Source organism: Gopherus evgoodei, chromosome 17, assembly GCF_007399415.2.
Source record: "Gopherus evgoodei ecotype Sinaloan lineage chromosome 17, rGopEvg1_v1.p, whole genome shotgun sequence".
In the NCBI taxonomy this organism is placed as follows: Eukaryota; Metazoa; Chordata; order Testudines; family Testudinidae; genus Gopherus; species Gopherus evgoodei.
The window spans coordinates 9,652,974-9,677,872 of record NC_044338.1 but is presented as its reverse complement, the minus strand read 5'-3'; the positions used below and the strand labels follow the sequence as shown (position 1 = coordinate 9,677,872).

Genomic DNA, 24,899 nt, shown 5'->3' with positions numbered 1-24,899 from the left:
AAAGTCCACATGCTTTTAATGAATGACAGAGTGAGTTTAGTTTTGTATCACACTGTAATGTGCTAGCGTTGTTTCCAGTTTGGTAACTGTAGATTTTTTTTTTTTTAAACACACCCTTCTCTTCCTCTTCTTTTTACCTTTATTAAGGGCCAGAATCCAACACCCCTACATTGAGTGGTACCATGCAGCATACATAGTTGCGTTCTTTTCAGGGGAGTTACTCATTGTGAATAGGGATATCAAAATCTGGCTCTGAATTCTTACACTGAACTACTCAGATTGTGAGCTTTTGGGTGTCAGGACTATCTTTGTTTTTTGATGTGTACAGCACCTAACACAGAGGCCACAACTGGGGCTTGTAAGTGTTACCACAATAAAAAAAAAGTAAACAATTTATAACAGAAGAGAGAGATTTTTTTCTTTCTTTCCTTATCTCTTTACCTTCTTGGCTACAGCTCAGTCTTTGATTTGTCTTATACAGAAAACTTAAACAATGTAATAGCTTCACTTTTACTCATCAAACTGCTGTCTTCCCAAGGAGGAAAACTCACTTTAGGATCAAAGATGAGCAGAAAAGCCCAAATCCAAAAGGATAGCGAGACAAAATAGAGATCAGCCTGTGACAATTAGTGAAGCATCATCCTAAACTTTGACTAATTTACTACATGGGTTATAGATATGCTATAATATTATTTACATAAATGTAGAACCTGTGCAAGATTCCTCGGTTCCACATTTAGAACAGGATCTTGACTCCATAAACTTCACATTCCATTTGGCTCTGGCAGTCTCTGAGGTGCTGCAAGTTGTGTTTTGGTTTCATTCCCTGGGGAAGAATAACTTTCAGCCGAGAATCTTTGTTGTGTGAATGACGCAGGCTAGGTTTTGCCTCTTGTTTTCCTGCGAAACAGAGAGGTTCAAATAAAGAAAAATATTTTTGTGACATGCAAAAAACCTTCGAGAAACAAAACTTACAAACAAAAACCCCCACTCGAGTGGGTATTTCTGCTAAACTTGGAACACTTGTGTGTTTTCCAGACTCCAATTATGCTCTGAATTTCATTTGAGCTGAGCATTTTGGAACCTCATTGCAAACATTTGTTTTATTTGTAGTGTCCTAGGAATAGGCAGCAAGTGTAGAATAAAACAGATCTACAGCTGCTGATTGGCATGCAAAACCACGAATTTATTTGGTGTGTGTTTACCACAGGATTTGGTCTGTGATTTAGCAAAGCACTGAACTAGGGAGTCGTAGGGTGTTTGCTGAGTCAGGGCCTTAGTAGGCAGTTTAGCTTTCAATCATAGGATATTAATTACAGCAGGTCCATAAATCTGTGGCCTTCCCTCATCTTATCAAAGAGGGAGGTTGTATAACTCTATAACCAGTGCTTAATTTGTGCCAGGATTTTGCCAGGGCTGAGCCCTGGCATCTCTAGGCTTGGCAGTTCATAGCCCCAGCACCTGGCCTTGGTGCATCAGTTATGAAGGGGGTGTGTGTGGAAATTTAGTTGTGACCCAGCTCCTCTTGCATTACAAATGAAGCACTGTGTATAACCTTCTTTTATTTCCTTCCTTAGGAGAATCCCCTCACTACCCAAACCAGGATTTCAGGCTAGGAAATAGCAGGCTAATTAAAAGACTGAAAATGCTGTGCCCTTTTCAGTTCCTATTCAGACCCCAAACAGGTCGGAACGCTTCCCCCAAAGAGGATATAAACAATAATGTGGAACAAGCAGTCCTGAAGGTTCACAGGTAAGATTTATCACCTCTCAACTTCACCCTTCCTGCTTTCCTACACTCTCCCTCCTTTAAGTAGGAAAGCACCCTGATGTTTCAGAGGTACAAGTAAAGGATTGCCAAAGCAATAATTTTAAAGGAGAAAGTTTGAGGGATAACTTTTCCTACAGGTCACTTGGCTGCAATTGACACAGGTGAGGTAAATTTTAGTTTTCCCTTATGAGACCTACTCACATCACTGTGACATAAAACATCCTGCCTTAAAGTTTCATATTTCTTTTTTTTAATTGTCTCTGCTTTCTATAATGTATATAATGATGCAAGCTATGGATGGCGAGATCCACTCGCGTGTGTTGTGGACTTCGGCAAAGTTATTTATTAACCTTGTAATTTTTACTAATTAGCTCTGTAAAGTATTTGGGATACAGCTTGCATGAAAGACTGTATATAAAATACGATTGCACGCTTCTCCAATGTCCTTCATGTCAAAAGATTTCACTCATTTTGGTGCCTAAGTTCCATCAAAATTTGATGTCTTCCCCCCCTCCCTGGCTCCCCATTTTTCACTATTGTCAGGGAAAGTTATTTACACCAGAAATAAAGAATCTTGAACCTAACTCCCACTGGAGTCACCGCTCACCAGTCAGAACAAAGGAGACACAATCTGGCCCTAGACAGACATTATCTAAAGGCCATCACTGCCAGTCAAAACCAGACTCTTTTTTCCTCCAGGATTGTCAAGCTAGCTCTCATCTTCTCAAAACCTTGCATCCAAATTAAAAAGGAAGAAGAGAGTTCAAAAGCCAGGCCTTTTGCATGGACTTCCTTTGTTTCCTGTATAAGAAAGCAAGCCGTTTGCTTAATGCGCAGTGAGGTTGGACCTATTTGAAAGGTTCACGCAGCTATTCCCCGAAGAAAACAAATCTTCTCAACATTTTCCTTCTCTTTGTCGGTTTCCTATGACTAGTTCATAGTTGTAGCTTCTTGATGCATTTCCTTTGTTTAGTTTATAGCAGTGGTTCTCAGCCTTTTATATCCTAGGGCACAGCAATATGGAAACGGGGGGCCACAACCCCCTACCCGTCTCCAGTTCCCTTGAGTTGGGAACACATGGCTTATCGAGTCGGTATTGTTTTCAGACACCGTGTTAAGCATCTCCCTACTCACCCCACAAGTAAACGGTAATGGGTTAAAAACAAAGCCTCTTGTACTAAATCAGATTCTGCTTATTCATTTCAAAGCTTCACGAAAGAAGAAGCCACCAAGCTAAATGATCTGAACAGCAAACAGGACGAGATGCCACGCATCATAACTGCAGGAGAGGTCAGTGAGAGGAGACAATCTATGTCTAACTTCGGTACTGGATGCTAAGGGGTCGCAGTGACAGCTGAGTGAAATTTTTCAGCTGAATTTTTTTTGTCTTCTTCCCTCCCCACCCCCCGGGGGGGGGGCGGGAAACAGATTCAATGACAGCAAAACATTCTGCAAATTCGTGTCAGTGTCACCAAATTGTTCATTTTGTGCAACCCAAAACTTTAATGTGCCTAAGGGAGTTAGATGCCCAACTCCTATTCCAGTGGGATTTGAGTGCCTAACTCCCTTAGTCTCTTTTGAAAATCCCAGCGTTTATTTACAAGCGGGTCTTATTTCTAAGCCCATCTTGTTGATCGTTTCCCTTGGACCACCACAATTAACACACATTGAGAAATCCCAGTGAAATCTCTGGGACTACTTACAGAGTAAGATACTGCTCAAGCAGGGAGCATGTGAAAAATCTGACTCCTTGTTCATTTAGGACCAGATATGCATGTGAGTGTGAAATTACCCACATAAGTGCTCACTTGGATGAATAAAGTTTCCACAATCAGTCCCTTAAATCCTAATTAACTGCTTACCAATCAGAATGGGCCAAAGTCTTCACTCATGAAACTCCATCGATTGGCACTTACACTAGAGATAAATTTAGTCCAATGTTTTAACGTTACATGATGAATTCAAAGATCATTTGTATTTTCGCTTTCTCTTTACTCAGAAACCTCCGCAGAATGGCATCCGACCCATGAACCAAATATCTGGGTGTCCGAGGCATTTAAAAATTAAAAACTGGGAAAATGGAACCAGCTTTCACGACACGTTGCACCAGACGGCAAAGGGGGTAAGACCATGAAACTTTAATGGGGGGAAGGATAGCTCAGTGGTTTGAGCATTGGCCTGCTAAACTCAGGGTTGAGAGTTCAATCCTTGAGGGGGCCACTTAAGGATCTGGGGCAAAAATTGGTCCTGCTAGTGAAGGCAGGGGGCTGGATTCAATGACCTTTCAAGGTCCCTTCCAGTTCTAGGAGATTGGTATATCTCCTATTATTAATAATTTATTAACTTTCCCTGGCAGGGTGTCACTGTCATTTTTAACATTTCCCTGTCTTTGCAGGTTCTCAACTGCAAGGCCAAGGCATGCCAGGGTGCCCTCATGAACCCCAAAGGCTTGGTGAAAGGCCCCAGAGACAGCCCAGTCCCACCTGAAGAGATTTTACCCCAGGCGATAGAATTCATCAATCAATATTACAATTCATTTAAAGAGTAAGGCCATTTTAACTTCACTCTTAAATTAATTGCTCTATCTATCTATGGGATGTAAATGCCTCTTAGTATTCTTCCATCATGAGCTGCAAACTCCCTTACCACACACCATCCAGTCAAGAAAAAAAAGGGACAAGAATTATGTGCTGTTAGTGAGTTAGTTGTACAAATGATAGAACCTACTATGTCAGCATATTTTTACTGGTAGGTCCCCACCCTCCTCAGTGAATATAGGAACGGACTTTGAGTCATTTGTGCAATCTGGTTTTGACTGTCTCAACCCTCCTGAGGCGGATGCAGCTTAGATAAGACTCTTTAAAAACAGTGTTACCATCCACGTATAAACAAGTCTCTCCAGGCCTGGTTTCTTCCCAGGGAAAGGTAACACAGCGCTAGAGTGGAGTAACACCCATTGAGACCAACCTTATAATGTAGATATGGCTTTTACTTTGGCATTGTTTTCAATGCACTCTCTCTCTGTGCTCTGGCACCCTTTGCTCAAGGGCAGTAGATGATATGTCAATATTTCCCATGGTTTAGGGCTTCTTAAGGTACGTCTAGACTACCCGCCGTATTGGTGGGTGGCGATCAATTTCTCTGGGATCGATATATCGTGTCTCATTTAGACACAATAGATGGATCCCCAAAAAGGCTCCCATCTACTCCAAAACTCCACCAGCGCGAATGGCGGTAGTGGAGTCGACAGGGAGAGCTGCGGACATAGATCCCTCGCGTAGCAGAAGTTTCATATCTTAGATAGATTCTCCCCCCCCGCCCCTCCCCAATGTAGACCAGCCCGTATAAAGTTGCTGGCCTTCTAGGTACACACTGCCATCCAGTGTGGCAGAATACTCTCATTCTCTCCCCATCAGGCTTACTCAGGTGAATTTCCTAGCATCATAACAGATGCTGTATTCTATAGTTCTCCGGATGGTGAAGGGAGGTGAACACGTGGGAAACGATGGAACATTTGAATCCATCTCAAGTTCCACCATTTCAAGGCCTTAGGGATTAGTAAATAAAAGTTTGATCCTACGAGATCTTGAGCAACTCCTGAAGCCAATGGGAATTAAAGCTGCTCAGCACATCCAGGGCTTACTCAGCATTTTACAGGATCATACCTGAGGTCTCCCAGTTAGCTACTTCGGTGATTCAGATACTCTTGAATTTAATGCACTATTTATTTTACATTGGCCCCACATTCACCGTTATGAAAGGAGACTCTGATTTGCAGATCATTTTATAGCCGCTTCCTTTCCTCTTTTTATGCAGCCCAAACAGCAATTTTATGATGTCTAAAGTTCTGCTTTCATGGTGACGTTATGATAATAAACTACTCCTTGTAGTAATCAAGGGATTATGAAATCTCATAACGCCAAAACAACTTGCAATTGCTTAGTCTCATGGTTAGAAACAAGCACTTTCAGGAATTTCTGGCATCATTGCATCTTAATTAATTTGTAAATCACTTTCTTCTTAGTCACACTCCCCTGGCCAGGTCATTGACTCAGTTTGAGTCTGGTCTTGTATTTGATCCAGATGCAGCGAACACTTAGGCACATGCTTACTTTAACTCCCATGATTAATCCCATTGAAATCAAGGGGATAACTCACGGGAGTAAAGCTCCATGCACGCATAAATGTTTTCAGAATCACAATCTTTGTCAACTAATAATGTAGTAAAATGTACATTTGTTACTGATGACAAATTCCCACAGCAGCAGCACAAACACATGAGTATGGGCCAAATTTACCCCTGGTGTCATTTACATCAAGGAGTGTTAAACCCACTGCCAGATGCTGAACTCAATCCTATGGTCCTGATTCCTTTCTCACCACACCAGTGTAAGTAAAACCACTGAAGTCACACCTGACACGTGAGGGGGTGATCCAGTCCTAGGAGGACTAAGGCCACATTTTCAGAAGAGCTCAGTGTCCAGATTTTCAAAGCAGCTCAATGCTCCTGGTAAAATCTGGCTTCATTTCTGAGACCTGAGCCCTTCTGAAAACCCCAGCCTCAGGTAAAAACAGCTTTCATGGTCAGAAACGTTCAATTTGCAAAATCTCCCTGCAGCCACTCAGAGGTGACCTCACTGCTTGGCTATTTGATCACACAGATTTACACTGTCTCATGCGCTGCCCTTGATCTTTCATCCTGGTGAAATTCTACATGTGCTCTCAGATGGTGCAGGCTATTTTCATCCTGTTTATCAGCCAGCAAACCAGTTTGTCTGTGCCACGATAAATATTTCCCCAATATTGTGTCTTCATTTTCTGTGTTATCAACATAAAGAATTTGAGAGGTTAGCTTCTCTGGCCAAGAGAACTACCCCGCACCTCTCTGGTGTGGCGTTTTCTACACACTTTGCTCAAAAGAAATATTTTTGTATTCAAATAATAGAACTCAGAGAGGACAGGTACCCATTAGGCCACCTCCACCATCTTTCTGCAAAGCAGGACTTTTCCCACCCAAGGATTTCCAGGGCTTTCATGGATTTTAACGTACAAACCTGGAAAGTCCACATCTTCCTAAACAAGTTAACGTGGGAAGCTAGGCAGAAAAGGGCAGCTTACGTTAACGTATGATGCATCACGGAGATGGGAACTGAGTGGTCAGAGGACTCAGCTGCACCTAGGTTAAAACATTCCAGCTTGGCCTTTCCAGTACTGTTTGCTCCTGAATAAGATAGTTCAGGGGTCGGCAACCTTTCAGAAGTGATGTGCTGAGTCTTCATTTATTCACTCTAATTTAAGGTTTCACGTGCCGGTAATGCATTTTAATATTTTTAGAAGGTCTCTTTTTATAAGCCTATAATTAAACTATTGTTGTATATAAAGTAAATAAGGTTTTTAAAATGTTTAAAAAGCTTCATTTAAAATTCAATTAAAATGCAGAGCCCCCTGGACCGGTGGCCAGGACCTGGGCAGTGTGAGTGCCACTGAAAATCATCTCACGTGTGGCCTTTGGCACGCATGCCATAGGTTGCCTACCCCTGAGTTAGTTAATCTGCCATTCACACTCAACAAGGACAGCTCAGAGATTTGGAGGCTGAAAGGAACTAGGATGATCTGACCTCAGTTGTTATAGCAGCGGCCCTGTCTCCTCCACACTCATGCCCTGCGCTTAGATAACCCATTTCTTTCCATTGCTTAAAAATACTAAGTAGTCGATCGTAACAATAGAGAATATGGCACTTTGGGGAGAGGCGTGAGATGCAGCAGAAGGGAGATGGGATGCATGGTGGCAGTTTCCTCTAGGACGCAGATGTCTGTGAGAGGTGGCAAATATTTTCACCGTTGATGGCGTATTTTGGGTAGATCAATTTCATTTCCAGGTGTTGAACTATAGATATTCTCTTGCAACATCCATATGTGCCCAGTGACAACTTGCACAGGTGCCTAAGTGAATCCTGTGAAGCATTCTCTCTCTATTCTGTGGCAAAAGCTAACCCCATCTGTCTAAATCCTCTGCTTAATGGAGGAGTCCCTTATAATCAGACACCTTAAAAGTTGTCCTCAGTTACATCCATCCACCCTCTTGACCCACAACATAATATTTTGGCAATCCCCTTTGTGAACAAAATTAGTTCTGCCTGAAGCACAGCTTATTGCTTCTCCTGATGATTGTTTCCTATTCTACAGGCCACAGCCAGAAGAACATCAGCAGCGAATGCAATCAGTAACCGAAGAGATAGAAACGACAGGAACCTATCAGCTGACGAAAGATGAACTCATTTTTGCTACCAAACAGGCCTGGAGAAACGCTCCAAGATGCATCGGGAGAATACAATGGTCCAACTTACAGGTGACTTACTGATTATAGAAATCTAGGGGCAAGCAGATCAGCAGCTTCTGTAAAGCTGCATAGTGACATTGACTTCAAAAGACCTATGCCAAGTTACACCAGCTGAGGATACAGTCTGTATTTCAGACAATGCAAACTGGTTCCTCATTCCAGAGCCAAATCAAATAATTTTATATGGTTCAAAACACCTTAAAAATCTGCTGAGCAACAGGAGGAAATAAATCTCCTGTACGTTATAGCAAAGCACAAATATGTTTATTGGGCCCATAAAGCAAAGATTAAGATTAACCCTTCTTAGATGAGCTAAAAGTGAAATCCTGTATCCAGATACTAGTCTAAGCCATTGCACCTTAACCTTAAATTATGATAATGAACTTCATTAGAAAAATAATTCTAAATCATCATTCCTAAAACAATTTTTTCCATGTATTTCTTCTGGGAATATATAGGTGTTTGATGCACGTAACTGTACTACAGCCAAGGAAATGTTTGAACATATCTGTTGTCATCTTAAATACGCCACAAACAATGGAAACATCAGGTATGTGCTCTGATTTGTATTCCAAACACCAGTCTTTGGATCCAGATCCGGGTTTACATTCAGAACCCTCCTTCCCCCTGCCTCCACAAAAACTCTGGAGTGTATAGAAGTTTTGGTCCCACCTCCATCCTTAATTCCCTCCTTTATCCTGTATCATCATTTGTAAGTTTTGTAAGTTGCAGTCCCTGGAAAAGGAAGGGTTTTGAGGTTTTCGTTGGGTTTTTAATTTGTTTACAAAATGTAAATTAGCTAGTAGCAGGAACAATTTACAAAATAATCCAAAAGCATATGACTCGCTGTGTTTTAATGGGAGTTAATCTCTCTGGGTAGATCGGCCATCACGGTCTTCCCTCAGAGGACTGATGGGAAACACGATTTCCGTCTGTGGAATGGCCAACTCATCCGATATGCTGGGTACCAAATGCCAGATGGCTCCATCTTGGGAGACCCAGCTACTGTGGAGTTTACACAGGTAAGTGTTCAAACAGAACTCACCAATCCCTCTTATCTAGCTCATCTATTGGATTTTAGATATTCATCTATCTAATCGATGTAGGTACTTTGTTACATGGCCTTCTATATTCTATTGGTCAAAAATGTTCCACAGACCTAATCAAACTCCCATTAATGTCAATGGAAGCCTTTCATTGTGCTTCGTGGACACCTTTTGTTCTGTACCTTTTTGGAGCAGGAGGGAGGAATGAGGATGGGTGAAAGGAATGGGTGGAGCCTTAGCTCCAGTGTACCAACCAGCACATCCTACCTAAGGGGAGACTGAAATTTATTGCTATTAGAGTCCTGCAGCAAATTACTCCCTCCATCCCAGAGCATGGGAGGGTTGTCTCTGAGGCACGCTGCTTCCTAGGTCTACTTCTGGGGTGAGGCAATTTATGTACTACCCCTCGATCAGGGCATAGAATGGAGCCCTACGCGAACACAACATGGCTTTCTTGGAATGGGGGAATGTAGTCTTTAACATTAGACGGCATGTAAAGAGTTAACATGCTTTTGTCTTCAAACCCCTGGGGGAAAAAAAAACCCAAAACAAAACCCACTTTCTTCACTTACAGTTGTGCATCGAGCTTGGGTGGAAGCCCAAATATGGCCGCTTTGATGTCGTTCCACTGATTCTTCAAGCAAACGGCCAAGACCCGGAAATATTTGAACTGCCACCAGAACTTGTCCTTGAAGTGTCAATGGAACATCCAAAGTAAGCATGCTGGATTTAGATAATCGTATCTGACTACTAGTGTATTGTTAGGCCTAGTTTATTAGCTTGTGATCTCTGGTGGGTTCCTTTATTAGTTCTTTGTTCAGGTGAAATGATGTTAAATTAACCCAGGAGGTAAAAATGTAGGTTACAGCAGCTAAATTACATTGAAATGAATGTAGGATAATAGCATTTCTGCAGGAAGTATTTGGGAGTTCTCATCTCTGTTTTAGTCATAGTCAGTCAAAAGTACATTGCTTTTTAAAAGTGTACAGGTGAGAGTGCTATAGTAATACACTTGTAGGGGGTGGGTCTTGTTGCCCTCAACAAGACCCTGATTCACCCAAGCATTCAAGCAAGACCAACACTGTTCAGCAAAGCATTTGCATCCTGATTTAGGAAAGCAATGCTAGTCAGGACAGCCTTTAAGCACATGCTTATGTTGGGGGAGGGATAGCTCAGTGGTTTGAGCATTGGCCTACTAAACCCAAGGTTGTGAGTTCAATCCTTGAGGGGGCCACTTAGGAATCGGGGGCAAAATCAGTACTTGGTCCTGCTAGTGAAGGCAGGGGGCTGGAATCAATGACTTTTCAGGGTCCCTTCTAGTTCTATGAGATAGGTATATCTTCATACATTACAGTCACATCCAACTCAAGTGAAGGGGACTTATGCACATGAAAGTTAAAGATTGGCCTGAATTGGGGCCTTAACATGCAAGCAGTCCTACTGAAGTCCCTCCAGCTCAAGCATGTGTTTAAGTGCTTTGCTGAATCAGGGCCCAAGCAGCTCATTGAGAACAGCTGTCTACAACAGCTACCAGCTAATAGACTTATTCCTTAAAATCTAGTAGGACAGGTCTGTGCTTTGGGATTGAAGGTTGAAACCCTGCTGACGACTCACAAGAGGAGCCATTATATAGGACCAGATCCTCAGTTGTTATAAATCAATGTTACTCTGTTGCCATCTGTGGAGTTATGCTGATTTACGCCAGCTGAAGATCTGGTTGTTGCATGTTTCATTTCCTGATCTACTCTCTTTGTACAATTCCTGTTCTGTGTTATCTACTCTAGTATTTGCACAAAAAGTTGACAGTGATTAGAGATGAGCAAATAATTTATTCAGTTTCTCTCTATTTTTCTTGTCTTGTTTGTTTTGTGATGAGACTACAAAGAGATCAAGAATTCCTTGACGTTATGCACCAGTTTCGTCAGCAAGGAATTCTTGATTTTCACATGGCTAGTGAAAAAAAGTTTGTGGTGAACATGTGCAAGCTGTGTGAAAGTGTTGTTGTGTGAACGTGCTGCATTGCTGAGTTACAGACAGGATTGTTCTTCTCTCTTCCCTGATTGATATTGGTTGTGCTCAGAAGGAGACACGGGGGAAGGTTCTTAACTAACGGTTCCAAATGTTTCTTTAAAAAGGTATGAATGGTTTAAGGAACTCGATTTGAAGTGGTACGCGCTGCCTGCCGTGGCCAACATGCTGCTTGAAGTGGGGGGCCTGGAATTTACTGCTTGCCCTTTTAACGGCTGGTACATGGGGACCGAGATAGGCGTGCGAGACTTCTGTGACGTACAACGCTACAATATCCTGAAGGTAATTTTCAGATGCATTAAAAACCCTCTCGTGTAGAAGAGGCAAGGGAGAGCACCAGGTTTTACACCGAGCCCTGTGCAGGTTGGGCCTGGCCTCTACCAAGCGCTTTAACAGTCTCACTGGTGCTAGTTCAGCTCCATTGGCGGCAGTAATAGTGGGAGAACTAGCGCAGAGCCGAGAGAAATGCAAACTGATTAGGAAAGAGTCATTAATGGCAAAAAGCAAATTAAAAATTTTCCTTCTGCTTTACCACACTCGTGTTATTAGTATCCCATGTGAAGTGGTGGTTGGTTTTTAATATTGTACGCTTTTGGGGGCGGGGGATCATCTTTGTACAGCACCTAGCACCAGGGCCATCCTTACCCATATGTAAAGTATGTAGCTGCATAGGGCAGCAGGAAATCCTGTGTGGCTGTGTGCTGCTCCAGCCCCTGCTCCACCTCTTCCCCAGGGTCCCTGCCCCTGCTCTGCCTCTTCCCACCTCAGTCCTGAACCCCTTCCCCAACCCCACTCCACCCTGCCTCTTCCCGCCCCAGCCCCGACTCCGCTGAGGAGTGCAGCAGGGCTGGGCATGTGCTCACCAGCACCAGGAAGTGGAGCGACCCAGTCCCAGCTGTACTGCCGGTGAGTGCTGGGGGTGGTTCTCCTCTGCTCCCCCAAGCCAGCCCATGCAGCCCCGCCCCCATGGGGGGGGGCTGCATGGGCAAGGCCCCAGAATAGCTAGAGATGGCTCTGCCTAGCACATTGGGTTCCTGGTCCATGCCTGGAGCTTCCAGATGCAACAATACAAATAATAATAGGGAACAGCTCCCCTTTAATACCATATAACCCAGTGGGAAACCCCCTCCCCTATATCTGAACACTCCCCCACCCCCAAAGTTTGACCCAGATCTTTGTTCTGAGTATTAAAATTTGTTTTTTCCTCTTTTTCCCACATGCAGGAAGTAGGGAGAAGGATGGGTCTGGAAACCAACAAACTTTCCTCGTTATGGAAAGATCGAGCGGTGATAGAGATTAATGTTGCTGTGCTTCATAGTTTCCAAGTAAGTTAGTGACAGATACACCCTGGGCCTGATTCTCCTCTCCCTTACAACAGTTTTACAGCAATTGGACTCCAGCGTAATTGCTCCTGATTGAACTTTTTCCACCTCGTCCCGTTTTTAACTGGCAGCCAGGGGGGAGAACAGCTACCCCATATACACTGCATTCATGAGATGAAAATAAAGGGCCTAATATCAATCATCCCAATCTAACTTCCTAGTTAGGTGCTAAAAGGCTTTAATGACTTTGTTTCCAATGCCATTTGTTTAAGCCAGAACAAGTCGAAGGGTGGGCAGATGAATCAGAGGCATTGGTTGCTCGCCCGATGCTGGGGCAATAAACCGCAGGGGGGGAATGCGGATCTTCAGGACTATAGAGCAGCTGCGGCAGAACAAGTCAAGGGTCCATCTACTGCTATGCCAGTCTCTAATGACTATTAGCAATGGATGCTTCTGAGTAAGGCATAAGTTCCCCTTCATACATATTCCACCAGGGAAAAGTCTTCTATATATAACCAGTGCAGGGAGAAAAGCAGGAGGTTCCATAAAGCCCACTTGGGAACCACAGGGATGGTCACGACAAACCCCTTAGATAGTTACTGCACCTATCTGTGAAGATCCATGACCCGGGGCACAATCAGCTTATGGACTTCTCTATACAACTCTTTTAGAAGCAGAACGTCACCATCATGGATCACCACTCCGCAGCGGAGTCTTTCATGAAGTACATGCAGAACGAGTACCGCCTTCGAGGAGGGTGCCCAGCTGACTGGGTCTGGCTCGTGCCTCCGATATCAGGCAGCATCACCCCCGTGTTTCACCAGGAGATGCTGAACTACGTCCTCACACCTTTCTACTATTACCAGGTAAGGGCCACCGAACGATCTCAGCAGACAACTTAAAAAACACAAAAGGTCCGTCCTGTCCAGGGGTCATACGGCACTTCAGTGGGGCCCTGGTCTATTACTGGGGCTCCTACACACGACAATAATGCAAATAACTGAATAAGTAATGTACTGCCTAAGCTAAACACACTCATTTGCATTAACTGCCAGTCAGAGTGCCCATGAAGTGAAATTAGCTGATGGCTACAAACCGTCATTGGAGGGTTTCTAATATTTTTGGGGGGATGGGGAGGGAAGAGAGGCCAGTAGTTCCTGTTGAGAGTAGATCATTAGGGGTATACTCCCAAACTGTCATGGACACATCAGAGAAGCTGATCCTGCCTTTCTAAAGTAGATGGGAGCAGGCTTGGGTTTGCAGAATGGATCATTGATGTAAATTCCCAAAGTAATCTGACCTTTTCAAGGGGTGCCTCGATCGGTGTAAGATAAATTGTGTATGTATTCTTTCAAGATCTCAGACCTGTATCATGTCTTTTTCCAGGTGGATGCTTGGAAAACACATGTCTGGCACGATGAGAAACGCAGGCCAAAGAAAAGGGAGATCAAATTTAGTGTTTTGGCGAAGTAAGTTTCCCTGATAAAAATTTAAATATTATATGTGGGATTGAACCATGAAGATCCATCCCATCCAAAAGTTAGGGTGGAGGCATTCCACTTCCAGGTTTTTGGTTTGGGTCATTACAGCAATCAGGGCCAATTGAATCATTCGGATCTGGACCCGATTACCCACTATATGATGCTGTTAACATCCGATATGTTTGTTTAGGCCAATCTCAAATATACTCCCCTGGAGAATCCCCCAAGGGAATGCCCCAGGCCATTCTCCAAGTCAGCCTTTCCTCATATTTTTGTAAAATCAGGTCAGAATGTTTTAGTGAATAAATGACAAGCTGCATATGACTTTTCCCAGGGCTGCGTTCTTTGCATCTACATTGATGCGGAAAACGACAGCAGCCAGGACCAGGGCAACCGTGATCTATGCAACGGAGACTGGGAAATCTGAAACGCTGGCCAACAACCTGTGCGCCTTGTTCAATTGCGCCTTCAACACCAAGGTAAGAGTCTATTCCCTCTCCCTGAAACCTCCCTTGCACATCTATGCAGTGTGGAGAGAAATTGTTACCCACTAGACAACAAGAGTTAGAAAACTCAGTGCTACCAGCGTCTACAAGATGTTGCAAGATGGAGATTTTAGATGCCCAAGGAATGCAAGCTCTGGCCAGAATGTGTATTTTCGGTGTACCTGGCAACTCATTATGTTAGTCACAGACTATTGTTTCAATAGGAAACGCTATTTTCCATCCTTTGACACCCATTTAATGGCATCACTCAGTATCCTGATACTACATCTGCAGCACAAAATTCTTATTAACACATGAAGTCATGCAATTTAGATCAATGACAAATCCTCACAGTAGAGTGTGATGTTTGTTTGTTTCATCCGTTCCCACCTGCGTCAGGGCGCTCTATGCTAACTTAGTGAAGCTTCACACTTCTCCTTCAACCAGGTCATTGCTGCTGTAGGGGGGAAAATTTAGCAGTAATTGCAGATGGCTCTGAGGACCACGGTGAGGATTTATTACGATATGTATGGCTCAGAGGCCACAGCTGAAAGAGGGACCCCATACTGGTAGATGCTATACACCTACAAACACAGAGTCCCTTTCCTGAGAGCTCAGGCCCAGATCTCAAAAGGTACCTAACATCCATTGATTTCAATGGGAGGTAGGTGCCTAAAGACTGCCGAGGATCTAGGCCTCACAGTCTAAATAGAAAAAAAGACAGACATAGATGGGGTGGGAAGGGAAAGAGAGGCAAAGTGACTTGAGCAAAGTCACACAGTGGCAGAGCAACTAACACAACTCATGGTCACTGCCGTGGGCTAGCTCACACCACCACCCAGGTTGGGTCAGCAGTGACCTGAAAATACTGTAGCTCTCTAAAGCCGGTCCTCATTTATACCCCATAACAATATCTTATGAACTTGGTCTCTTCCAGGTCCTCTGCATGGATGAATACAAGCTCAGTGACCTGGAAAAAGAAACCCTCCTTCTAGTGGTGACCAGCACTTTTGGAAATGGTGACTCTCCAGGCAACGGAAAGGTAACATTTAACTGAGAAATCAGTGTTAGAGCCTGATCTGAAGTCCATTAAACCCAATGGGGAAAATCTTTGAATCTGGCCTGACCCTATAGATAACATAAAATAAAAGTATTTGTACAACATGAAACATTTTATTTATTTATTTAATACAGAAACTGAAGAATGCCCTGCTCACTTTGAAAAAGCTGAACAAAAAATTCAGGTAATATATCCTCTAATTTGCATCTGATCATATCTACTGACTTTAATGGATCATGCTGTTCAATGAGGAGCACTAACTCGATCCTCCCAAGACTCATCGATGTCTCTTTGTGCAGATATGCTGTGTTTGGCCTGGGGTCAACCATGTATCCAGAGTTTTGTGCCTTCGCTCACGCCATTGACCAAAAACTTGCACAGTTAGGTGCCATGCCGCTCACCCAAACAGGTGAAGGGGACGAACTCAATGGGCAGGAAGAAGCCTTTCGCACCTGGGCAGTGAATGCATTCAAGGTAATAGCTGTCCCAAGACCTACTGCATCTATTTTTATCCTGGCTCTTCACTAGCTAAATTGTCCCTGTAAAGAAACTTGTGGAAAAAAAGCTACAACACACAGTTATCACTAATGATGGGACCTGACTGCTCATTTCAGATCTGGATTTCAATGCCACAACATGTTGGGGATGTCGCTTTGGATTCAGGGTTTTGGTTCCATTCATTATAATGACAGGAACTATTTGCAAGAATGAGGATCTACATCTAGGTTTGAATTTTGAACTCCCCAAAGTTCAGGAGTGATTTGGGACACTCTTATTTCCAAGAGCCCAGTTCTGCCACCTTGCGTATAGTTCCATTTCAATGGGACTACTTGTGTGGTAGGATACACAGGGGGGACAGAAATCAGCCCTTACCGTTTTTCCAACCAGATCCTATCTCGGTTAGATTGGTGCAGATTGGCAGTAACTCCATTAATGTCAGTGAAGAAATCTATTCACGTTAGGAATAAGTGAAATCAAAATCTGGTCCATGTACTCGGCTTGATATAATTACTATGACTACTATTAATTTGTATGGTTTGAGATAGATGCTGCACAATGTTATCAGTGAACACTTAAAAAAATGGCAAGTTTTAACATGAATAACCTTCAGATTAATTTTTTTTTAGACTGCCTGTGAGACTTTTGACATCCGTGGAAAAAATACTATTCAGTTACCCAAGGTTTACACCTCAAATGAAACCTGGAATCCCAAGAATTACAGGATAGCACATGACTCTCAGCCTTTGGACTTGAGTAAAGGTACTCTCTCTCTCTCTCTGTGCCTATTCTGCATCTCATATGCCCAGGTTTTAAGGAGGATTTAGGAATGAGATCAGCTCTGACAATGCAGGATGATAGCTTTGATGTTCTATCAAGTTGGTAGAAGCAACAAGGCCCTGATTTAGATGGGCTAATACATTGTCTCTCTTATTTTAAGTTCTAAAAGACGTTGCAAAAAACACCACAACTGGCAGCCATGTTTTCAGCCTCAGAAGAAAGGCCAAGGATTGAATGATCTATTTTCTGTCATAGAAGGAGCACAAACCATGGGGCAGTGTGTTCTCTAAATACGTTTGTTTATGTAGGGTCTCATACTTGCTTATCACCATAGCATTTATCTTCATTGTAGGGCAATTAACTACTCAAAGCTGGAGGTGCCCTGGGTGAAAAGCAGCTCAGGTCTTTTCCACAATTACATGACGACATCTAAAATAAATTGAATCAATAAAACTTGGATTAACTGTGACCTCTCCTCTCCCCCCACAGCACTTGGAAACATACATGCAAAAGATGTGATTCCCATGAAGCTCAAGTTCAGACAGAATCTGCAAAGTTTAAAATCCAGGTACGGCACCTAGATCTCTTAGGTATTTTAATATTCACTTTTGCTAGATGTTTAAAATAAATCCTGAGATCCAAGCATTGCTGACCTTGCAGGTGTTTGAGAAGGAGGTTGGAATTTCAGAGCATTACTAACAGGCAAACGCCACAACGCATTTTGACCTTTAAAACGTGGAAACTGACACAAACTTTCTCCCTGATTAATTCACCAAATCTAATGTGAATTGCTAGTTAGTTCAGAAAAATGTGTGTCTCCCTGGAGAAAAAAGGAATGGAAAAAACATAACTCAAATAACTAGTTTGTAATTTTACTTTAATGCAAACTGAGCCATAACGATGCACAAACAAACTCAAAAAGGATGAGTTACAAGCATTTCCAACAACAATATGTGTCAGAAATAGAATCCATAAAAGACTTCCCAGTATCCTCAAATAAGCCCCTTTCTTCCTCAATCTAAACACAGTCTTCGTACAGGAAGCCATCTGGCTTAGTGGTGCAAACCACTCAGCCTTCACTGGCGCACCATGACCTTTCCAGTGGCTCACCTATTTGGGTTCATAAATGCTGATCAGCAGATCTTGAAGACTTTACTCATTTTGATTAAGATGCTTAGCTTAATCAGACTGTAGTTGGATTAAGTCTCCATAAATTAACACAAACTAACCCTTGCCAACTGCCACTTTGAAGGGTGTATAATTCTGCTCTGTCAAAGGGAAATCCTGTCAACATAACCGTGACTCATCTGATCTCGTCTTCTTATATTTTAGTCGTGTCACCATCTTACTTAAGCTTTCCTGTGAGACTAATCAGGAAGTGCACTATCTGCCTGGAGAACATGTCGGGATTTTCCCAGGCAACCAGCAAGAATTAGTCAGTGGCATCATTGAGCACATTAAGGATGCACCACCAACTGATCAGACCATCAGACTGGAAACCTGCAATGATGGTAAGTTGGCGGTACCGCAGCTACAGGGCAATGGATGTTTTACAGATATTTTCCATAATCCACGGCAAGAGTTTTCTTGTAAAGCAAAAAAGCTCACTGAAATGCATTAAATCAAAATATGTATTCATCGAGTTCTTCTGTTGTCTTCCTAGTCGGTTCTTAGGCAAGAAGTAGTTGCTGCTAAAGGTTTTACTCTATAAACTCCTAATTTTTTAGTTATTCTTCTGATGCTAGGTTCTGATTTCAGTCGCACTGAAGAAAATCCACAGTAACGTCACGAGGGCTAATGGAGTGATCCTGGATTGACACAGTGACTGAGATCAGAACCTGGCTAGTGACTGTAATTATGCTAATTGATACAGGGTGTTCATTGCTACATAACATATAATCAGTCTACTAAAAGAGGTTTCCATGTCTCTCCCTGCTCTGTAGCAGAAGCTTGCTAAATGATAGCCTTTTTGTAGAGAAATGGTGGTTTAAGCAGTTCCCTTTGTTTAAAAGGCGTGTTCTATCATCATATAGAGAAGGCCAGATCCTCAGCTGGTGTAAATCAGCCTAGCTCCATTACAGCCTTTAATGAGAAAATTCCTCTAGGAAAACCTTGCACTGCTATCCCATAGCTTTTGGTGTTGATCACCTACAATATTATCTTTCACTAGGTTTGTTTTCTTAGTAGACACTCCTTTCAACTGAGGTCTGTGTTCTAGATGTGTTACATGGTTAACTGCAGGCAGTCTCCTTTCAACTACCCCGAGATCTGCACAGCACTTCCAGCTGACAGACTCCTTGGAAAAAGTGTTCAAGCGTTCCTTACATTTCCAGGTGGCTACTGGACCAGTGACAAGAAAATTCCGCCCTGCACACTTTCCCAGGCCCTGACGTATTTCCTGGATGTCACTACACCACCCTCCCAACATCTGCTAAAAAAACTCTCCCAGCTGGCAACAGAGGAAGGAGACAAACACAGACTGGAAGTCTTATGTCATGTGAGTGTTAGGACTTGACTTCGGCATTGAGGGGTCCGTGCCCCTCCAGTGCTGTGATGAAGGCTATGGAAATGCATGGAATAAGGAAGAATTGCTGTTTTCCATTCACTGTGTAAGCTGCATTATTCCAAGACCATCCTTGATAATAGGACGGATGGTCTTGTGGCTAAAGCCCAGGAGTGGGAATCAGGAAATAGTCTGAGACTTCCCACCGTAGGAGATTTCCTGAGTGATTCTGGGCAGGTCACGTAGCTTGTTTGAGCCTCTGTTGAAAGGGTATAATAATACTACTTCCTTGTCCCTGGGGTGATGAGTGGGGGGTGAGAATTAATTCAATTGAGGATTTTGAAGTCACCAAGTAGAAGGTGTTATCCAAGGGCACTGGCAGACAGTTTGGTAAAGCAAAGAGAAGGAATTTCTGAATTTCCAAAGTGGAAATAACCAGCTCAAAGTTCAAGGTCCAGATGAGCGTCAACTGTTGAGTTCAACAGCTGCTCAATAGCTTTTAGGATCAGAGCACATATGCCTATGTGGATGTCTGGCAAGATGGGGCTAAAAAAAAAAAAAAAAATTGGCTCCCTCCTCTACTTCCACATCCAGGCCCAGTCAGCCAGTCTAGGAGAACAACCTCTGAGAGGTATTTCAGAGCTTCTAATTCTAGAAGTTAAATAAAAAAATCTCAACATTTTCAAACCAGTCTAAGTCGCATTCTAAAGTGGACTAAGGTTTGAGGGAGTCTCCTCTTAACTGAAGGATACCAATAATTAGTTTAACTTACCACAAGCCACCTTTCCAGTCTCCCTGCTCCTAACCCCAATGAGACTCAAAGTTCCTTGTTCACATTTGTGGCTGTTTGTTTGGCTTTCAGAGTTCAGAGGAGTACAACAAGTGGAAGTTTTTCAACAGCCCCACCATTTTGGAGGTACTGAAAGAGTTTCCTTCCACCCAAATCTCCACGTCTTTTTTACTGACTCAGCTGCCTTTGCTGAAACCCCGATACTATTCCATTAGCTCTTCAGGGGACATGACGCCCAGAGAGATCCATTTGACAGTCGCAGTGGTCAACTACAGGACAAGGGGTAATTGTTACTTGCATTTATTCTTTAGTTCAATGCAATTTAGGTGGCACAATGATTAAGTAAGCTGGATCCACCATAAGGCATAAAACATACCATTTTAGCTAAGAGTTTATTTTATGCTGCTTCTCTATCAGTTGATACATGCAGAATAGACATGAATAATGAAAATTTGCAGTCTAAATCGGGAACACTACTGTTGGACTGGTAATATCCTGCAGCTAATCTTTGGGTTTTAGTTAGTAGACGCCAATTTATTTACACACCAATTTTGTTTTGATATCAGCTCAACATCTAAAAAAACAGTTGAATTATTATTATTATTTGGAGTATTCATAGATGCATTTTCCCTTCTTCCTCTTAGACGGTCAAGGTCCTTTGCACCATGGTGTTTGCAGCACATGGCTGAATACGATAGATCTCAGGGAGACAGTGCCATGCTTTGTGCGCAGGTGAGTATACATCTCCTATTGCATGCCAGTGGGAAAATATCAGCACTTAGCTCAGCTCCATTATAGAACAATATCTCTAATTAATAATAATATCCATACTTATTGCAAGGCAACATGGTCTAATGGATTGATCAGGGACTAGGAGCCAGACACTCCGAGTTCTAACCCAACATTTTGTGATTTGACCCTGTGTGCGCTTCTGCAAAACAGGGGTAATAACACTTCCCTACATCAGAGGGGAATGGGCAGGATTAGCATTTTCACCAGGCCTTGAAAATAGAGAGCCTGATTCTCTCCACCTTCTAAACACCAGATTTACCCTGGTGTAACTTATTTTCAGTGTAACAGAGTGGAAATTCAGGCCACTAGTGATAAATAATTGGTAAGCATTATTCAGGGAGCTTGGTGGGAATGGATTTACTCCACATGAGGTTTTTCCTAACCAGTCTCACATTTTATTGACAGTGCCAGTGGATTCCAGCTTCCGAAGGACCCCGCCAAGCCCTGCATTCTGATTGGCCCGGGGACAGGAATTGCTCCATTCAGAAGCTTCTGGCAGCAACGCCTCTATGACTTAGAAAAGAAAGGTACCGTGGGAATTACCCCCATGAGGAGCCCTGTCCCCTCAGGGACGCCATTCATCCAGAAAAGTCAATTGCAAGATGCTGTTTTTGCTAACTTGACATACAAGCAGCACATAATTCATCCTCATAGCTCAGCAACATGTGGTGCTGAGGGTGGACATGAAAGAGCATGATAGAGAGAGAAATGTACAAATGCTGTAAAAATGTGTGCCTGGAAGTGCTAGCTCGGAGCAAGGAGCATTGCAGACATCCACCAACCCAGGAAGAGCTTTGAGAAGGATTTCACCTTTTAAAAAAAAAAAAATTCAATAGCCCTGCCTCCTTCCCACCCAATTTGGGGTGCCTGATACCTTCACTCGGACTAGCAGGGAGCAGAACACAAACGTCTCTGCCTCTTTCACAGGGGCTCGTAGCATAGAGAGAAGGTTCTTTGTGATCTTACAATCCACTTCAAAAAGAAACTGGAATGTTGCAGTGTCCCTGCCTGTTCATATAAGATGAGTTGAGCTTCTGCCAATGACATTTTGTAGAGTTAAATTATGCTGTGTACCTAAAACAGAACCTCAGTTGCTTTCTCTCTCTCTCACACACACACACACACAGAGTAGCAAAAGCTGGTTGGAAAATAGCCTCCTGTCCTTGCATGACTAGCTGCTGAGAAAACGGGGCCCTCTGTTGCCACTGTAATTGCAGATAATTGGGCTAACGTTAAAAGACTAAAACAACTTTCTGATGTTGGTTTCAGGAATTAAAGGCAGCGGCATGACATTGTTGTTTGGCTGCCGGCAGCCAGACATGGATCATCTCTACAGAGAAGAAACTCAAGAAATGAAAAGAAAAGGAGTGCTGAAAGAGGTCTACACAGCCTACTCCCGGCAACCCGGCCAAGCTAAAGTAAGCTTCATTCCTCTGCCCTCTAGAAAGGGGGATACAGATCCTTTGGGCTGCTCTAACTCATGTAAGGGACTGGCCCAGCCTCAAGATCAGGGTAGTATAAAAGGTGGCTTAAAGCCATTTTCCTCCCTCTGCTCTTGGGCAGACTATAGTCTGACTGGACTGAGGGAGTCAGAGCTTTAATGTGGAATTATGGGGTTGTGTAATTCTGCTTCAAATCTAGATAACCCATGATCTCAGACAGCATTACGTGGACCTTATTTGACTCTCCCCCGCCCCACCCCCCGCAGGTCTATGTTCAAGACATTCTTCAAAGCAAGCTGGAGGCAGAAGTGCACCAAGTCTTACATGAAGATGAAGGGCATTTGTACATCTGCGGGGATGTGCGCATGGCCAGGGACGTCGCCCAGACCTTGAAGGAGATGTTCACAAAGAAATTGAAGCTGACGGAGGAACAGGCTGAAGCCTACATCTTCCAGCTGAAGGTAGGTGTAGAAGCCAGATGCGCATGCTCACCTGATCAGTGCAGTCAGAGTTCAAGCTAAATAGTCCTGCGTGAGTTAAACCAGATTTCAGTGTAGTGATCATGATGCAGTGGACAGGGCAACAATGATAGCAAACAAATTTATGTACATTTTTGAGACAGACATTCTGAATTAGAATGCAAGGCCGGGTGATTTATTTCAGTTTACATAATGCACCTGTTGCGAATGCTCAGAATGCATGTATTGATTACAGTATTCTCCCCCTAAACTGATTTGCAATATCCTGCCCCACTTTGACCCTGGACATTCAAAGGGGCAGGATTTGCCCACAAATAGCCATGAGAGGCTTTGCAGCATGACCTGAACCCAGGGCTGGTGCAAAGATATTTTGTGCCATTGGCAAAACTTCCACCCCCCTTGCACTCTCCCCCCAGAGCATCGCTTATTATAAACTTTCAAAAATGAATACAGTGGAGTCACATCTTACGCAGGGGTTAGGTTCTAAGGTCAGCGCATAAGAGGAAAATCGTGTATAGTGAAAATTACCATAAAGTACTGTGTACACAGTATATACTAGAACAGGGGTCCTCAACCTATGGCATGCATGCCAAAGGTGGCATGTGTGCGGATTTTTTTTTTTAAATGGCAGGCTGTGGGTCCCAGACACCACTGAGCCCACTGCCAGCCTAGGGGTCCGTTCACGCAGCTGGCTGAGCGGGGCGGCGGCCGGGACCCCAGACCGGCAGTGAGCTCAGCAGGTGGCGGCCGGGACCCACAGCCTGCCATTTAAAAAAAAATCAGCTCATGTGCCACCTTTGGCACAAGATCTGTAGGTTGAGGAACCCTGTTCTAGTATATACTGTGTACACTGTACTTTATGGTAATTTTCACTATACACGATTTTCCACTTACGTGCTGACCTTAGAACCTAACCCCCAGGTAAGATGTGACTCCACTGTAGTGTAAAAAAAAATTGGGGGGCACTGCTTTTAGGGACCCCCAAATCTTGGTGCCCTAGGCGGCCACCTAGTTCACCTAGTAGTTACACTGGCCCTGTTTGAACCTCAACATTTTCAGGCTCTATTTGCCCAGAGAAGACGGACAGTGAATTTGAGAAGGGAAGGAACACTGCACATAGATACTAGAACTGCTCTGCTGGCTGCCTTGTGTTGTTGGAATGGTGCCATGTGACAAGAGCTACAAAGTTCAGCTTATCCTAGAGCCCTTAGGATTTATTCCTACCACCAAAAGTTCACCATCACTAGTCAGTAGAACAAACCTAAAGGAACTGAAAAATGAGTCACCAATTTGTTAAATAATGGGAATCCAGACTGATCGTTTTTGTTCTGTCTCTCTGATTTCTTACAGAGCCAAAAGCGATACCATGAGGACATATTTGGGGCTATGGTTCCACATGAGGGCAAGAGAAATGCAAGCACTTTGAAACCCACCAGCCCAAGAACCACTCAACATTTAATGTTTTAGCCAACATTTGAACGTGTGATCATTTTCCAACAGCAAGGGGTCAAATTCTCCTTCCAATGCATGTCAAGACATAAGCATACATTTGCTGGCAGAATTTGACCCTTAAAGAAAAGGCAAGTTTTTAATGTAATTAAGCATTTATTACTATTTATTTGTGACTTATTTTTGTCTATTTTATTATCACCTTGATAATAGTTCAGGTGCAACTTATTCTTAAATGCATGTTAGAGGATAAATGCTTGTAGTTTTTATTTAAATACAGAATAAGATCTGCTCACAAGGGAAATTCAGATTTTTATAAGTGATTTAGAACAATATTTTTGTGCAATGATTTATATATATGTATTTATATGGATTTGTTATAGTGTATATAATACCCCTTTAAAAGGAAATCTCTTGACAGTTGTGCTGCTTTTAAATGCTGGCCATGCAGATGACTTCCATTTGTAGCAAAGTTCACACAAAGTAATATAATCATTCTCAAGTTGGAATATTTGTTACCTGCAAACTAAGAAGTTGCAGTCGCAAATCCTGCTTCATAGGATGGCACTCAGATATGTCTTGCTGCTATTACAGAGCACGTGTCAACGAGGCTCAAAAATACATAAGCACTTTG

At 43.1% G+C, this 24,899-nt stretch overlaps 1 protein-coding gene across 1 annotated transcript; it reads left to right on the top strand.

Moving 5' to 3' along the window:
- Nucleotides 1–1,645: 1,645 nt before the first annotated feature.
- Nucleotides 1,646–24,426, top strand: NOS2 (nitric oxide synthase 2). Its single transcript, XM_030537020.1, has 26 exons — nt 1,646–1,752; nt 2,979–3,060; nt 3,770–3,892; nt 4,166–4,314; nt 7,957–8,119; nt 8,569–8,660; nt 8,991–9,132; nt 9,731–9,870; nt 11,292–11,466; nt 12,408–12,509; nt 13,178–13,372; nt 13,893–13,975; nt 14,322–14,466; nt 15,410–15,514; nt 15,667–15,716; nt 15,832–16,006; nt 16,660–16,792; nt 17,300–17,378; nt 18,143–18,321; nt 19,144–19,313; nt 20,185–20,386; nt 20,748–20,835; nt 21,301–21,422; nt 22,165–22,313; nt 22,604–22,798; nt 24,167–24,426. The coding sequence occupies exons 1-26, from the start codon at nt 1,646–1,648 to the stop codon at nt 24,281–24,283; spliced, it is 3,462 nt and encodes a 1,153-aa protein (XP_030392880.1). The 3' UTR covers nt 24,284–24,426.
- The last annotated feature ends 473 nt before the right edge of the window (nt 24,427–24,899 follow it).

Bases quoted from the DNA above. Each gene is read 5' to 3' on its own strand.
- NOS2 (XM_030537020.1), top strand. From the start codon at position 1,646: ATGCTGTGCCCTTTTCAGTTCCTATTCAGACCCCAAACAGGTCGGAAC. The intron at 1,753-2,978 runs GTAAGATTTATC...TTCATTTCAAAG, and splicing joins GCAGTCCTGAAGGTTCACAG to CTTCACGAAAGAAGAAGCCA. The intron at 20,836-21,300 runs GTGAGTATACAT...TTTTATTGACAG, and splicing joins GTGCCATGCTTTGTGCGCAG to TGCCAGTGGATTCCAGCTTC.